Source organism: Pyxicephalus adspersus, chromosome 5, assembly GCF_032062135.1.
Source record: "Pyxicephalus adspersus chromosome 5, UCB_Pads_2.0, whole genome shotgun sequence".
Lineage (NCBI taxonomy): Eukaryota > Metazoa > Chordata > Amphibia > Anura > Pyxicephalidae > Pyxicephalus > Pyxicephalus adspersus.
Genome location: NC_092862.1, coordinates 68,177,442 through 68,193,185, shown reverse-complemented (window position 1 = coordinate 68,193,185; position 15,744 = coordinate 68,177,442). Strand labels below are relative to the sequence as shown.

At 36.4% G+C, this 15,744-nt stretch overlaps 1 protein-coding gene across 2 annotated transcripts in view; it reads right to left on the bottom strand.

Annotated features, from left to right (window-relative positions):
• DROSHA (drosha ribonuclease III) overlaps positions 1-15,744 on the bottom strand; it is a 157,494-nt gene that overhangs the window by 109,446 nt on the left and 32,304 nt on the right. For both annotated transcript variants that reach the window (XM_072411842.1, XM_072411843.1), the window contains exons 10-12: positions 13,427-13,498; positions 6,721-6,802; positions 2,800-2,874 (exon numbers count right to left, since the gene is read on the bottom strand). In XM_072411842.1, coding sequence (XP_072267943.1) covers positions 2,800-2,874; positions 6,721-6,802; positions 13,427-13,498 — 229 coding nt within the window. The remainder of the gene's footprint in view (positions 1-2,799; positions 2,875-6,720; positions 6,803-13,426; positions 13,499-15,744) is intronic.

Genomic DNA, 15,744 nt, shown 5'->3' with positions numbered 1-15,744 from the left:
AAAAGGCTTCTGTGTATGGACACACAGAAGTGAATAGAAATTAGGCCAAAATTGTTTTTTTTTTTTTTCTAACAGCTGTTATCGGTTCAAATAGCATATTGGGTACAGGTTGACAGGTTTATTTTTACCCAGCAACAGTATTAAGATAACTGCTACTACCAAGTGAAAGCGGTTACATAACATGTAAACTAGCTACAAATTTGTAGATTTTGTAAATTTGTAGGTACAAATGGGTATTGGCAATAATCTGCAATACTTTACATTTGGTATTTAGGCTTTTATCTAAAAGATAACTTTTTTCGTGCTATTTACTTGTATTCTCTACTTCTCAAAGCTACCTGTTGATATCAATCAGTTCTCATCTAGCAATGGTCAGATTCACATACAAATAAAAAGTAAAGGTTTTATTTACAGTTTAATCCATCATCAGCCTGAAGAATACTTGTCTAAAGCTGCAGATCAGATATCTGTTATTGAAAATAATCTATTGTGATTGTGTCCATCGACAGTAGACTGAACAAGAATTGTGCAAAAATCACTGTGCAGTTCTATGAGAGAGACGGAGGGAGGAAAAATGGGAGACACCCCTTTGCACCCTCCACGGTAGGAAAGGACAGCGGTCATTCCAAGCAGATCATCAAACAACATTAGGGAACCATTGTATACATGCAAGATTTTTGCCCAAGACAATCACGATCGCTTTCAGATGGATACACAGCTTAACACCTAGCAAACAGCACTTATCTGTGTGCTGTAAGAGACCCTTTAGGAAAACATTCAAATTATTTTAAAATATTTATTCTTGACTATACTCTATAAAATAGGACACAAAATACAAAATGTACAGTGGGTGCATTATCTGTCAGTAAAAGAGCTTCCTGATTACAGGCTACTTTTGAACTGGATGCTTTTGACTCTATTAAATGTCTATTTTGACCCCTGGGGTCAGCATAAATTGGCTTTTTTCAGAAAGCACTAGATATAGCCACTGTTTTGAACACTGTCAGCAAACACTCCAATGATGAGGAGTACAATCCACATTGCTGTCACCATAAATATAACAGATGCCTGTCCTTCACTGAAAGGATGTCTGTGATCAGCATATAGCAAGCACATCACTTCTGGACAGAAGGAGGTCACTTGGTGTTAGTAGTATGAGTGGACCCAACTATGGTACATTGAAAAGATTAAATATACCAAAAGTGACATTCTAGTGGGGGCAATATTTGAAAGAGTGAAATATAGAGGGTATGACAGTGACCAGTGTATATAGCATAGGAGTGGAGAAGCTATAACAGTGTGCAGTATGTGTAAAGGAGTAGTGTGGTGAGTTGCAGAGCAGTCAGCATAATTACCCTTTGAACTCACAAATGGTGGTTATTGATTTTTACCATAATTAGCAATAAAATCACTAAAAACACGATTATATCTATTTAGGTATATGACAGGGACAGTTAACCTTTCCCAGGCGCCTTTTTTTCAACAGCTAGGCAACAAACAGCATAAAAGATTTTTTTTTACAGGCATTTGTGAGTGTGAGCTATAGAGGTTAGAAGTCTATGGAAGTAATATGAGTGACATATTGTCCCTAAATTCTGCCTATTTAAAAAAGGATTTCAGCAACTCTAATTTGTTTCAATGACAATCAGGGTTATGGGTTCGGCGCGCTTGAGGACTAGTTGACAGTGGGGAAACACAGCAATCCCGCTGTCAAAAATCACTGCTCTGAACTTATAAAGTAGCAAGATCCAAATTCCTCAGACACAAGACTATACAGAGCAGAAAAAAGGTCAAAATCAGCGTCAGTGATTAAAGCACTGACTAAAGCAGGTTATTCGAAGACAGTGAAGGTGGTGGGAACCATATCAGCAATAAACATAGAGACACAGCAGAAGTGTAACCATGGAGCTGGGGATAATGAAGATTAATTTCCGTTGTAGTGGGGGGCCAAAGGGTTACTTACATACTGTTAATTGGGGTGCTGGCAATGGACGAGGAGGTTAATGTACATGCACTGCTAAGTGGGGGTTTAAAACACCAAGAGGTGCCAAGAGGTTAAAACACTATTGGCAACATATTGGGAACTGTAAGTTGATGAGTTAACAAACATGAACTGGGTATTAGGTGCTAAATTGCCACAGAGGGGTTTATGCTCTTGAAGGTAATTACCAAGAGGAAAAAACACATATATTGTAGAATGGTTACTAGGAGCCTAAGCTGAAAGAAGGAGAATAAAGGATTAGTGCTTACTCTATGTGAGATGCTTATTGGGCCAACGTGCATACTTCGTGTACTGCAGGGAACATGTCTATGCTAACATGAACACTGGCAAGTGAGGTGTGTCTCCTTTCTGACCAATGTCTATAGAAAGGGTAAAGACAGTGTTTCAAATTCAACATCTGTGGTGGGAAGTGGAGGTGCAGATTGGGGAATCTAAAGATTGTGTTTTTTGAAAAAAGATAGAGGGAATGATTGATTAAGTATGTGCTAGAGGTGAAAGACCATTAGGGAAAGACCCATTTGTTTGCAGTGGGTTGGATATCACTACTTGAGCATGCTCTGTTCAGCTAAATTTAAGACTAAAGCTGAAATTTTATATGAATTGTCTGCAGAACAGCTAATGGTTGCTTTGCCCCCTTAACTTGCTATCCCTAGCAGTTCAGGGGATAAAGCAGCTGTCAGCTAGCCTTCTGATTCATGTAAATTAAGGCCTAAAGCAAAAATCTACCAGAGACATAGTGAACTTACACATTAGAAAAGTATGGGCTAGAAAAAGAAACAATATTAACAACCTCTTACCTGGCAGAAATCTTACAAATCGAGGCATGAAATGAAATTGTGGACACACAGCACTGTTATCTTCAGAAGTTGGCCCTAAACAAGAAATAATAAATGTAAATTTACAATTAAAAAAAAACACATTTAACAGGCTTTAAATGACAGATTTTAATGGTTCTATTTAACACATTTGGGAACAAGTTACTCTTTAATGGCACAGTATCAGAGGAATAAAAGGAAACTCCATTTTTAGAAAAAAATGTGCATAGTAAATTTTTTTTCAACACAAGCCATTGTTTATTTACAGTTAATTAAAAATACCTTTCCAATAACTCTGTAGCCAAAGTGACAAATAAAAACCCTCTCACTTTGTTGCAATATGGTCCCTAAAATTACCTGACTCTGTGATTGTCCAACTGCAGTTTTAAGAAACTGTCACTGAAGTACAGTAAAATTACAAGCATCATATTCGATAAGAGTCTTATTTTTGGTTACATACTTTCTAAAGGTTCAGTCTCATCTACATGGAAGTAACCACTGCAGAAATTTTCATTGAGGTTGGCCAGATGGTTATAAGAAACCCTTTAATTTAGAAATCAGTATGAGAAAAGACATAATATTGCAAACATCTATTTATTCAGAACAGAGAAAAGGTAGGAATTATAACGTTTGCTAAAATGTATATGGTTTACATACAGGGCACTGTTTTTTTTTTATCCCAATACTTCCCCACTGTAAAAATAACTTGCACCTTATTATACTGTACAGAGAACACATGGAATGGCTGGCAGACATTCCCGTTTCAAAATATTACATTTCCAGATGCCAAGGAAAAAGAGATCTGGTGCTCCTTTCCTCTCTGCAGAACATAACTGCATTCTTAATGAATTCACCTGATACAAATTAGAAATTCATTCCTTCTTTATTACTTTGAATTATGTCATATGTAGTTATTTGTATGTCATATGTAGACATGTTATTTATAAATATGTAATTAACTTCTTAAAATATATGTCTGCAAAGCAACAGAATAAACAGATGCTCAAAATTTAGTAATAACTCATATCTGATATTTTAGAGCTTCCATGTGTTACAATTTTGGAAATGTTGAATCTGTTTTTTGTAGCCATTGCCTTTCATGTTAAATATTCTACATAGTAATAACCCTGGTTACTTTACTGTTACTCAATACACAACCAAGAGAAAGCAGCTGCATGGGAAGACGTTATCCATCGAACTGAAAAGTATTCTATTTTTCTCTGCCACATGCTTGGATCAACTAAGAGTAAAATGTATATAGAAACCTTCAAATCCAGTTTGTCTTATAGTAAGGGAGCGATCAAATGAAATTATCCAACATGGTTGAATGATATTTTAACACCAGTCAACCAAATGAGTCTGTCATACTATGTTTGGTTCTATAGCTATAAAATGATCTCTGCCATCAAACGTACCAATCAATAATATTTATTGCCTAACCGTTTTCATCCAAACCAAGCTATGGTTCTCATTTCTATTACTGTCATTGATCGACACTATGAAGCAGAACTAATTTCTGGACTGGAATGTCTGTGTGTGATGCTGCTAGAGGTGTGCCATAGTCCACTACTAGTTTCAAGAAGTTGAGGAGCACAAGTCTCTATAACAGGGTGGAAGGCTCCGCTGTTAATAATAACAGTGATAGTGACAAGTTAATTTTAAACCAAATGGCTACAAGGAAAGTAGAAATGTGTTATTGTACTGTACATTACTATTCAGAACCAATCAGGAGTCTAAAACACATCCTGGGAAACGGATTCTCTGCCAGATAAATTCTCAAAAAAACTGCACAAAAAAGTATTTCGGGTAGGAATCCCACTTGTTTTCTAAGTAGTGAGGCTTTAGGTATCCTTATGTAACCTTTGAAGGTGCAAAATATTTAACAGTTTCTCTTCTGAAAGTCTCTAAAATCTATTTTAATAAGGAAATATTTGACTGCAACATAATTGTGCAATGAAGAGTGGGGAAATACAACTATTTGTTTTCATTTAATGTAGGGCTCAAACAATAATACAGTTACACTTACTTACTTGTGCTATAATAGTGATATGTGGAGGAGTCTTTCCAACTATTGTCACATGACAATAGGACAAAACAGGGAGGGTAAAAGCCTCCACCAATGAAACATTGCCTTTGTCTGACAGGACCGAAACATGACGGGGGGGGGATATTTTAGAGATTAGCACTGTCCCAATAAATAGTGCAGCTTGGGCACCATAGTAGAAAGCCGCAGGACGCCATGTTGTACTACTGCGCAGTCAAAAGATTTAGAAATGTGTTATCACTCCTTTGCATAAACATGACTCCTGTGATACAAACTGATATTTTGTGACAGACCAAAGAAAACTACATAGGTGGTCAGATTGTTCCTGTATGTGAGACATTCAGTGTAACTGTAATGCCACTAGAATAATTAAAACACAGAAATGAATGGCTAAAACACTAATACAGATACATGTTATACAAATACCAAATGGAAATCCTGGGATACATGCGACATACTATAACAGCATTTTAGAATTTCTGGCAGTTTAGAGACTCATCCATACATTATATTTAGGAAATACCCATCATCCCCGTCAAAAGTAAACATTTTGACCACATCTATCTTATCCACTGCTGGGGGGCTGCTAATGCCAATTCCTGAAAGCTAACATTAGGTATTTACCTAGCCAGAAACAAGCTCTGATTCTAGCATTGGGCCATTTACTCAACTACAATGTGTTATTTTTAGCTTCTTTTGTCCCTAATTACGGATATTATGACGAATCGCTGTTATAGCTTAGTGAATGAAGCCTTATGACAGCCTTCAATTACAATCCTAAGGAGTTGCCTTTTATATACCAATGGCTTGTTAGGTAATATGAAGTGAATTTTTCTACTATTTTATATAAAATGCTTTATATTTTCCCTGCTTTTCCATTTACTGCACCATCTCAGCCAATGAGAAAGTATAGGAGCAAGTAGGTATTTTATTTAGCAATTCTGTTGCTGACGATATTTCACCAGCTACATTACTGTATATCCCTCATCCATAAAGGCAGGAAACAACACTATCTAGGCTTGTGTTGTTGGACAAAAGCAAGAATAATTTTAGGTGCATTTCACTGCATTTGACATCAATTTAAAAATGGTTTTTAGCTCATTCAGAATTCACTGAAAGGTATATTCAACTTCTTTCCTTGCTGCATCAATCAGGGCCTGTGCTAATGGGCTTTGGGTATGCAGATGAGCGTGCATTTTGTATAGACTTGTAAAGGAGTGGAACTGTCTGGTGCAAATAAAAATAAAATAAAATTTCCCAGAAGAAAAACTTTCACATGTTCTTTGTGTATATGTGAATATTTATATTGAGCGATGAACAGTCTGAGATACCTTGTAACCATATTTTACTGTGGGTTTGAATCCGATTGATTATTATGAGTTAGCAGAGACAAGTATTAACTTTAGACAGCTTAAGAAAGGTCCATGCACTCAACACTTTGTAAGGTATTGGGGGGAGATGTGGAACTGTGTTTGAATTGGAACTTATAAAACATTGCACCTGAGCATTTAATGTTGATTATACCACGAATGGCTTACTTTGAATGTAGTCATCTATAAGAGTCAACGGACCTGAATTATTAAAGCTCTTCAATATAATACCTTACATGGCAAGGGACAATACATTACGATGGAGTAATACCAGACTGAATTGGTTCCACACATAGGGTGGTTAAATATAAATATGTTGAATTTGTAGTTGGAATCCTGACATGTAATAAAATGACACAATATAATTTTTTGCACAAGCTGAAATACAGAAGAATGAGAAACAGACAGGGCACGTAGGCAACTAAATGGTTCAGCACACTCAAAGCCCACAGGGTAAAACATTTCACAAACAGAGTAAATGAAACATACCAATAAGATTCCAGTCATGAAGCTCTAATATGTCCCTGAACAGGTAGGAGGAAAACAGTTCAAGTCCCTTCACACAGAAATGCTAAAGGGAAACAAAGAGTTTGTATATTAGTATCCAAACTATCATTAACCCCTCAAAGGCGAACAATGAAGGGCAGGCAGGTAACAAATTCAACAGAAATGTACTTAAATATGTAGAATACAATACTAAACTCTTATATAATCTTTGACATAGTAATACAACTTCAGAAGCAATTTTCAATAAACACTACGTGGGCATGATCCACAGTTATCAGAGAACCTGGTCTGAGAAATGTCATGTACCCTACAGTCTACCAATTGTGCTTCTGCAATGTCAACCTGTTACACCACCATCTGATGAAGATGACATGTGGCCCTTGTGATACACAGTTTGCAGGCATGACCCCACTCGAGTCAACATCAGATAACCTGGCTTGGGAAATGCTATGTAATCCCCATGGTCATCCAGTCATGCTCGTGCTTTGTCAACCCTGTTACACAGGTTTTTGATGAGGACTACATATGGCCATTTCAATACCTATTATGCAGGCATGATGCACTGTGGTCACCATCAGAAAACCATGTGAAATGCCATGTAATCACCACTGGAATACATGAATAAAAAAAGAAAAAAAAATTTATGTTAATGCTTTTTTAAACTCCTTTAGTTGGAATTCACATACTTTGTACTTGGAATATATTATCTAACATGTATAGCAACAAAGACAAAAAAAATCCACACAAAATATTAAACGGACACTAAAAGAAACCACAAAAGACATTTATAGCATTGCAGTTGTCAAGTACATATTATGCTCTTTGTGTTCTATGAGAGAAAAAAGGATTGCAAATAATGCTATTGAAAAAAATATGAAACTACATAAAGCAACCATTCCCAGTCAGGGTTCTGTGGAAACCTAGGATTTTTCCAGAGGCTGCTAGGGGTTAACTTGAGCTTTGACTAATTGACTACATATGTTTTCATTACCTCAATATTTGTCGGAGTAAGTAACATGCCACAAACATTATCTGTTAAGGGACATTCTTTTCAGTGATGACCATTGTAAGGTCTAAGTTCTATTGACAAATCCCATGTTTTTTTAGTAGGAGTTTCACAAGACCTGAAAATTATTTCAAGGGTTCCATAGGGGATGCAAGGCTGAGAAAGGCTGATATACAATATTACAGAGATATTATATTTTAAATAATTAATGATAGTGCCAAGTGAATGACCAAGTCATGATAGTTTCAAGCAAATGGCCAAGTCATGAGAGTAGCAAGTGAATGACCAATGCTCAATTTTATTTTCATAAACTATATAATTTGATATCATGTCTATAAAAAGCTGTGCACTTTTCACCTACACATTTTTTCATTTAGGTTAAGGGGTGTTTAGTTAAATGCCAAGCTTTGCAGTTTCGTATTTCTGGGACACTGAACTGGGCTTTTCTTGGAATTTAAATTACAGACAAAAAAAGAAACAGAATAGGATGACTAAAAGAAGAAATGACTAGTATATGTGACACAGATAAAGTTAAACATATTCTATGTATATAGGATACTGGTAACAGTCAAAGGTTGTAATACATAAAGATTAAAAAGTGACAACCGATTGGGAGTATCCTGGTGTTCTGGAGGAATGGTCTGAACTAGTCAGGACTGACATTTTTATAACACTGAGTTGCAAAATGTTACCGAGGTCTGTGTTTATACAGTGACACAAGTCTGATGTAAATCATAAAGAATATTCAAAAAAAATGCTTTATTTTTTTTTTTTTTTAAAACTAAACAATGCAATAAAAAAAATCAATGGTAGTCTTTTTAAGGCCAATTTAAAGTGTTGTATCACTGTAAAAACACACATATAGCGAAGGTGTTCACTTTAAAAGGTAGTACAGATGCCAGTGATCAATGTACGTGTGTTTTTAGTGCATCACAAAGCATGTGCAGATGTGAACTATCTGTGTTGTAGTGCTCCATGATGGAGAGAAAAAAAAAAAAAAGCTAATGACTTTAAAACCAGCATTGCGGTACAGTTGAGGCTCATTCAAATTTAATAGGTTGTCTTAATGCAAAGCCTATTCACTAGTGAAATACCGCATGTTAACATGCATACTAAATGTGGTCTTAATATTTCTTACTGTAATAGAATTAGGCTTCATATACAGTAATAAAAACATGTTTTGTACATAGTGTTACAGCATGTGTTAAAATACCCTGGTACTAACAGTGTACTAAAAAGAGTGGGGCAGTTTGTTCAGGTCTCCAGAAGTCGTCCACGTTCTGTAGAAAGGATGGCACTGTGGACTGCTAAAAACCTGGACCAAAGCTCAACTCTCTAGAACAGCCTTCTCAACCTTTTCACCATGGATGAACCTTTGAAATAACTTTCAGATCTTCAGGGAACCCCCTGCAATATTTCTATAGCCAAAGCTCATAGTACATTAGTGTGGTGGTCATTGGGAAAATGCTTCCTTAATTGCTGGCCAGTGGGAAGAACATCACTCTTACAGATATATTATATTCATCTGTGTCAGCTATACTAACTGGGGAGGCACAAACAGCTCATTGTAGCAACCTGTGTAGAAACCCTGTTTGAAAAACACTTCCATGGCATGCTGCTATTACAGAGTATTTTACCATGGGCTGTAAGACTATGTACAAAAAAATAGAAGCATGAGCACTATGAACATATTTAAAACTGTGTATGAAGTCTGGCTTTATTACTGTAATAAATATAAAAACTAAACTTTATGAGAGTTGCAACTTAATAAAAATAAAAAAAAACACATCTCTAATGAAAAGAAACTATTCACCTGCTTTATCCGCAGGACTGTACTACCTGTAACCTCTCCAATTGGTGTTGTTGAATAACGTATTTTTCGGACCATAAGACGCACTTTTTTCCCCCCCAGAAGTGGGGGGAAAAAGTCCCTGCGTCTTATGGTCCAAATGTATCAAAATGTATCCTCCCCAGCTGCTGTCCCGTCCCCCCTGTATAGCCCCCCTCTGCCTTATGACTGTGATGTTGGTTTTTAATGCACATAAAATATTTTAGGACACTATTTGTTTCAGAATCTTTTTTTTCTTCATTTCCCTTCTCTAAAAAACTGGTGCGTCTTATGGTCCAGTGCGTCTTATGGTCCGAAAAATACGGTAGCTCCCAAACTGCCCAAATCAGGAATGCTCATTTTATTTAGGTCACTCTAATAAGCCCTTTTCCTTAAAATTGTGTTTTGACGTTGGATTTCTTCTGAATGACAAAGTCAGCCTTGAAAGCTAAAGTGTCTCCAAACGTGAGTTGCGAAACACACAGAAAGAGCTGTGCTGCTGAACTCTGGAAGACTAAAAGCTGCACAGCAGTGCTGGCAAAACATTAGTTTAGCAGGGGTTTTAGGCACTTTCAGAGGTGTCATGTTAAAGGCTTTCACTAACCCTGTAAGCCTTCAGCCTGTTAAATGGCATCTATACTATATTATGCTTTGAGGCACTTGAAAGAAAATGAGACAGGTTCTGATGTTTTGTTCGGCATTTTGGAACATTATTGTAACACTCTACAATGGCTTGCAAAAGTATTTATTCCCCTCGGTGTTTGTCCTTTTTTATCACATTACAATCCGGAATTCATTTTTTTTTTTCATTTGGATTTTATGTAACAGACTTACCAATGCAATCTATATTGTGGAATGAAAATAAAATCTCATACATAAATTAAAAAAAAAAAGTGAAAAATGTGTGCATAGTTGTATGCCATAACAAATACCCTGACTCCACAAAACTAAGCATGCATTATGAAACAGGTCAGAGACAGTTGTAGAGAAGCATGGATCAGCGCTGAACCCAAACTTTGAATGTCCCAAAAAGCAGCATTACATTCAGTATACCAAAACTGAAAGATTATGGCACACTGCAAAAGTGACAAGAAAAGGCCTTGTACTTGTACTGTGGAGAAAAGCGGTAATTTATTAAATTTAGTCAAAAGTCACTAAGGATAAACCATTTGAAGAAGCATGTGGATGACTCCTCAAACACAATGAGGAAGGCTCTTTTGTCAAATAGGATGTTGCAAAGATATTGCGTGGCGCAAACCCAACACTTCCTATCATCCCGAAAACACCAGCGTGAAGTGTGGTGAAGCATGGTAGTGGAAGCATAATGCTATGAAGACATAAAAATGGTCAGGAATAAAGGAGAGATAGATGGCACTAAATATAGACAAATTCTTAAGGAAAACCTGGTTCAGTCTGCCAGAGATTTGAATTGAGAATAAAGGTTCACATTGCAGCTGAACAAGGCCCATAAACAAAAAGCTTCAGTGGTTCAAGGGGAAATATTTCAATGTTAAAATTACCTAATGAGTTAAATAGTTTTAATTTAACCAGTGCACCCATGTGACGCGAAGGAGTCAGCGCTGTTGTTATCTTGTGTATTTATTAGCTCAGATTCTGCTTAACATGACCTTAACTTATTATGGTAATACCTTCATAACTGAAGAGGGTTTACATCCTACTTACCTCTATTCTTTTTGGCATAGAATAAGAAATAAATTACTTGCATATAAAAACAGTGAGCATATAAAGAAATATGAGTGTCAAAAGAGAATGAATGCAGAGACGCTTTCAGCAAAACACAAAAGATGCATTACAATGGAATGCTTTGCTAAATCAGTTATGTACTAGATAAGTCTTAGAATGACAGGATATGGAAAAGAGGGGACCAAGATTAATACTCCTGTCACTCGTTTATAAACAAGGTTGTTGTGGAATTCTTCTTTAATGAATAACCTACATTTCATATTACTTGCTCTGGTTGTATGGATTGCCTCCATTAATTATTTACTAATACTGCCCAAAGCCTATTGCACACCATGCAATCAGCAATTATGTAATAATAAAAAGGAAATGTTTGATTGATTGCTTTGATTTAGTACAAACTGACCAATGTAATATTTTCCATCTGAGTGCTGCAATTATCAGTTTTCATTTCTATGCAGTGGTTTTGCTGTAGCCAAAAAAATATCCGCAACCTCTGAACTGTAACCAGTAATTTAAGAAGCAGATGGACCATCACTAAAAAGCTGCAAACCAGTGCAACACTTCCCAGGCGGGCTCCATGAACGATCACTAGTATTTTCAGCTACAGATTAGCATTACTTAGTGAGGATCATAGCCTCCCCGCTTCCATAGATCATTATGAACCTATACATGAAAGCTTATTTAAAAACAAACAGCTTATTTTTTTTTTTTAACTCCTACCATGCAAATTACATCCAACTCAATACACCTCTGCTATGTTCAGCGCGACAAAGATGCATTGTTAAGCATCTGTACGCACATAGGCAGCCAAGCATGACAATAAGACTACGTTAAGACTAGCAGGTTCCCTGCTGTACTTTATTGCTAGTTTGCCAACATTACGACAGATTCAATAGCAGACAATGAATCATTTTGAAGTCTGCATTCATCTTATTTAGAAATGTCATTCCAGACTTTTTAAATATTATGCAAAACAAAATAGCAAGCATAAAAAGCAACGAGGAGGATATGATGTTTGGACAAAACGTACGATAGCATAATATGAAGAGAAAATTAGATTCTGCTAATATAATAACGTTTGGTTCATTAGGCTTTAATTATACTCTGCACGCAGCGCTGTAGTTGTCCATGTCTATTTGAGAAAGCAAGATTGTCATCTCGCCTAAAGCTATGTTAAAAGAAATAAACATATCTTGCAACAGTATGCCAGAGTGTATTTCTTTTCCCCGACTATTACAATCTGAAGATTAACTGTGCATTTCTGTCACCTTTTTATAATGAAAGCTGGCCCTAAGTATTTATTCATAACTTGGTATAAGGAAATGGCAGCTAAAACAAACACAGGGGCGCACTAATATTGAAGTCATTCAGTCTATTACAGGTGGCTTCCATTACCAAGTTCTGAATGACCCTCTCTCCACACACTATTACCTAAAGGAAGAATTACCCATAATGTGAAAAACAGTCCTGCAGGGTATTGTGAGCAATGCAATATGGCAGATATGTCTTTTAAATGGATAGTAAGTTATAGGACCGTGCAAGCACAGCCGGAACATGGCAATATGACCATTTCAAATTGAAAACTGGGGGAAGACTGAAGGATTTTTCATTCACTGCAGAGGCTTTATATTCAGAAACAAAGCATTGGAAACTAAAAAAAAAAAACTCTCTCAATCTGCTGAATGTCACCTTTTTAATTCATTTAGATGAAATGGACAAGAACAAACGGACTGTACCATAAGAGCGGAGTGAGTTAATTTGCTAACAGTGGCTGGAAAAGTGCTGATGCAATAAAATGCATATGTGTGTCCTGCCCATGAACTGCCTTCTATGTCTGAGATGAGGTAGAGTTGTGACCCTCTAATTCACCTGCCTCCCGTGCATCCCGATGGGTTTTAGCACAGTCAACAACAGTGAGCTGGCAGGACATCAAAGGATGAAGCTGTAATAAAGGTGGTAGAAGCGGATTCTGCTACTTATTACAAAATCCATTCCTGTTTCTTTAGTGCTCTGATATCAGGGGAGCGGCAATAAAATGTGTACACAGAAAATTGCCCAAGTCCATGGTTACTCAATTTAATGTTGGGAGGCTGACAATGACTTTCTTGGTAGGCTCTGGCAATAAAAGGGTTACACGCATGTTTCCTTACCTCAGGCATCATTTCCTCAATGAAATGAATTGTGTAGTCAATGTTAAACCGGATTACTTTGCACAGGGGAATCTGAAAAAGCAACAAGAACAGCAATCATTTTTAAGGGATAAAGCAAGACTGCAGCATTTCTGAGAGCACTTAGCTCCAAATGAAGGCAGTGTATAAAACAAAGAGAGAAATAAGTAGTGTAGAATGAGAGATGGACTTTCATCCCGCTGCAAATGGCAGCCATTGTTCCAACGTAGAACTAGATCACCATCTAGCGGCCAAATTGTTCCAGCTTGTGGAAGGAGCTAATACAACACAACACGCTGAGTAATATTCAACAAGATAAAAAGCAATAAGTTTATTGATTTATACAAACTCTCAAGAAATTATTTTTTTACTGCCACACAAATGGAATTTATTAGCATTATCACTGATCTTAGTAATAAAATATACATTTCATAATATACTAAGCAGTAGAATTTAAAAATTTTAAACATGTGCCCTGAAAGAGAGCTGATTTATTTTAATCAAAAGCAAGTAAGGCCACAGTATACAATATTTGTAACCTAATCAGGTTTTCCACTGAAGTAAAACACTAGTAAACAGCTTTCTTGACATAAGGAAGAGGCGTAGAGCATTACTTGTACATAAATCTGTTACTTTGGCAAACTAGCATTTTGGAATAGAGGCAGTTACTTTATATAAGGGGCCTCTCCTGTGAACCAAAGGGCTACACATATTATTGAATAAATGCAATGTACATACATTTACAGGGATACTACAAGAGATGGTCAGAGACTGTAGACATTCGATAGTTGGAGACTGGGTACATATTCCATGATACAGTCAGACTGGGGACACATTAAACTGCTCAAAGTTCCCACACTAGATCCCTGGAGCCCTCCTAAAAATGATATCACCATACTCAATATTTGTGTCAGAAAGACTGATTTAAAAAAAATTGGAAGCAAAGTATTATAAGTGATAGAAGCCTCACTGTAATATTACTAAAACACAAAACAGTGTCTGCTTGGACCCTAAAGTGCTACACCCATCTAATACATCATTAGGATAAACTAAATACATCACCTTTCTCATACCAAGGTTCTAACATCACAAGAATGGCAACACGTTATTACATTTTACTGATATCAAGGACATCACTAAGATACAAAAAACTGATGAAGCTCTACAATTTATTTTGATATAAACCAATGGACAAAGTAGTTTGGATCCAGCTGTAAAACCAAGCTGTTGACTTCAAAATTTCACTTTTAAGGTAAAAATGTAGGTGTTCCAAAACGTACATAGGAAGCAGGCAAGGGACAAGTTTTCAGTGTTGCCTATGCTTACTGAACAGTTGATCTCATAACCATTACTAGCTAATCATACCTTGTTCTGCACTGTCGCTGTATGAAGGCAGCCATCTTGGCAAGGACAGAGATTTGCTTCCTCACTGTCAGATCCTCAAGCAGCCAAAAAGTAAGCAACAGAACATCTGAATCACTAAATCTCACTGCAAATCAGCTTTAGCAGGGACTTCAAACACTGCAGATATGCAGCTGAAGTTGTAGATGAAGAATAGATTGATGCAAGATGCTATAATTGCAACACAATTTAAATACAGGTTTCTGTAGGAAATCAACTAAATGAATTAGAAAAATGGCCCCTTTAGTGGTTTAATAAGGTAATGTGGTATAAATATGATGTCAAGCAGTGCATGTCACATATTTTACCGCACATGTAAGTCAGAAAAATGCAGGTAAAAGAGCAGAACAGTAATGACGTAAAAACACTTGCATGCACAAACAAGTCAAACGACCTGGATTTTAACACAGTAAACTATATTAATTTAAATGATTTTCTGAGAGATAAAAAAATACTGATGTTAACACTAAATTGGTTTATTCCATCTCCGGATTTTTCAATTATTGCTAATAGGCATCTTGGCCCATATCTAACAAAAAATGAATGCTTTTGTGAGCAGTTACGGTAAATAGCATCCACAGCACAGCAGACGCTTATTTTGCTCAATGTGACGGTCTCTTTTAACTGCTATAACAAGGTATTTACTAATAGCATTAGAAACACTGTGCCTTTGCGTGACTTTTTTTTTTTTTTAACGGCAAACTAATGTCTGCACATCTTAAAAAATATAATATAATGAAAGAAGTTAGAAATAAAAAGGGGACAATCTGACTACCTAAATAAAGCAAATTTATAAAGTCATACAAGGGTATGGTTTTAGAAATCTGGTGTGTAATAGAGAGGTCCTCAACAAGCAGCTGACCAGCTGAAAAGAGGAAATTAAGATGAAACGGCTGGGA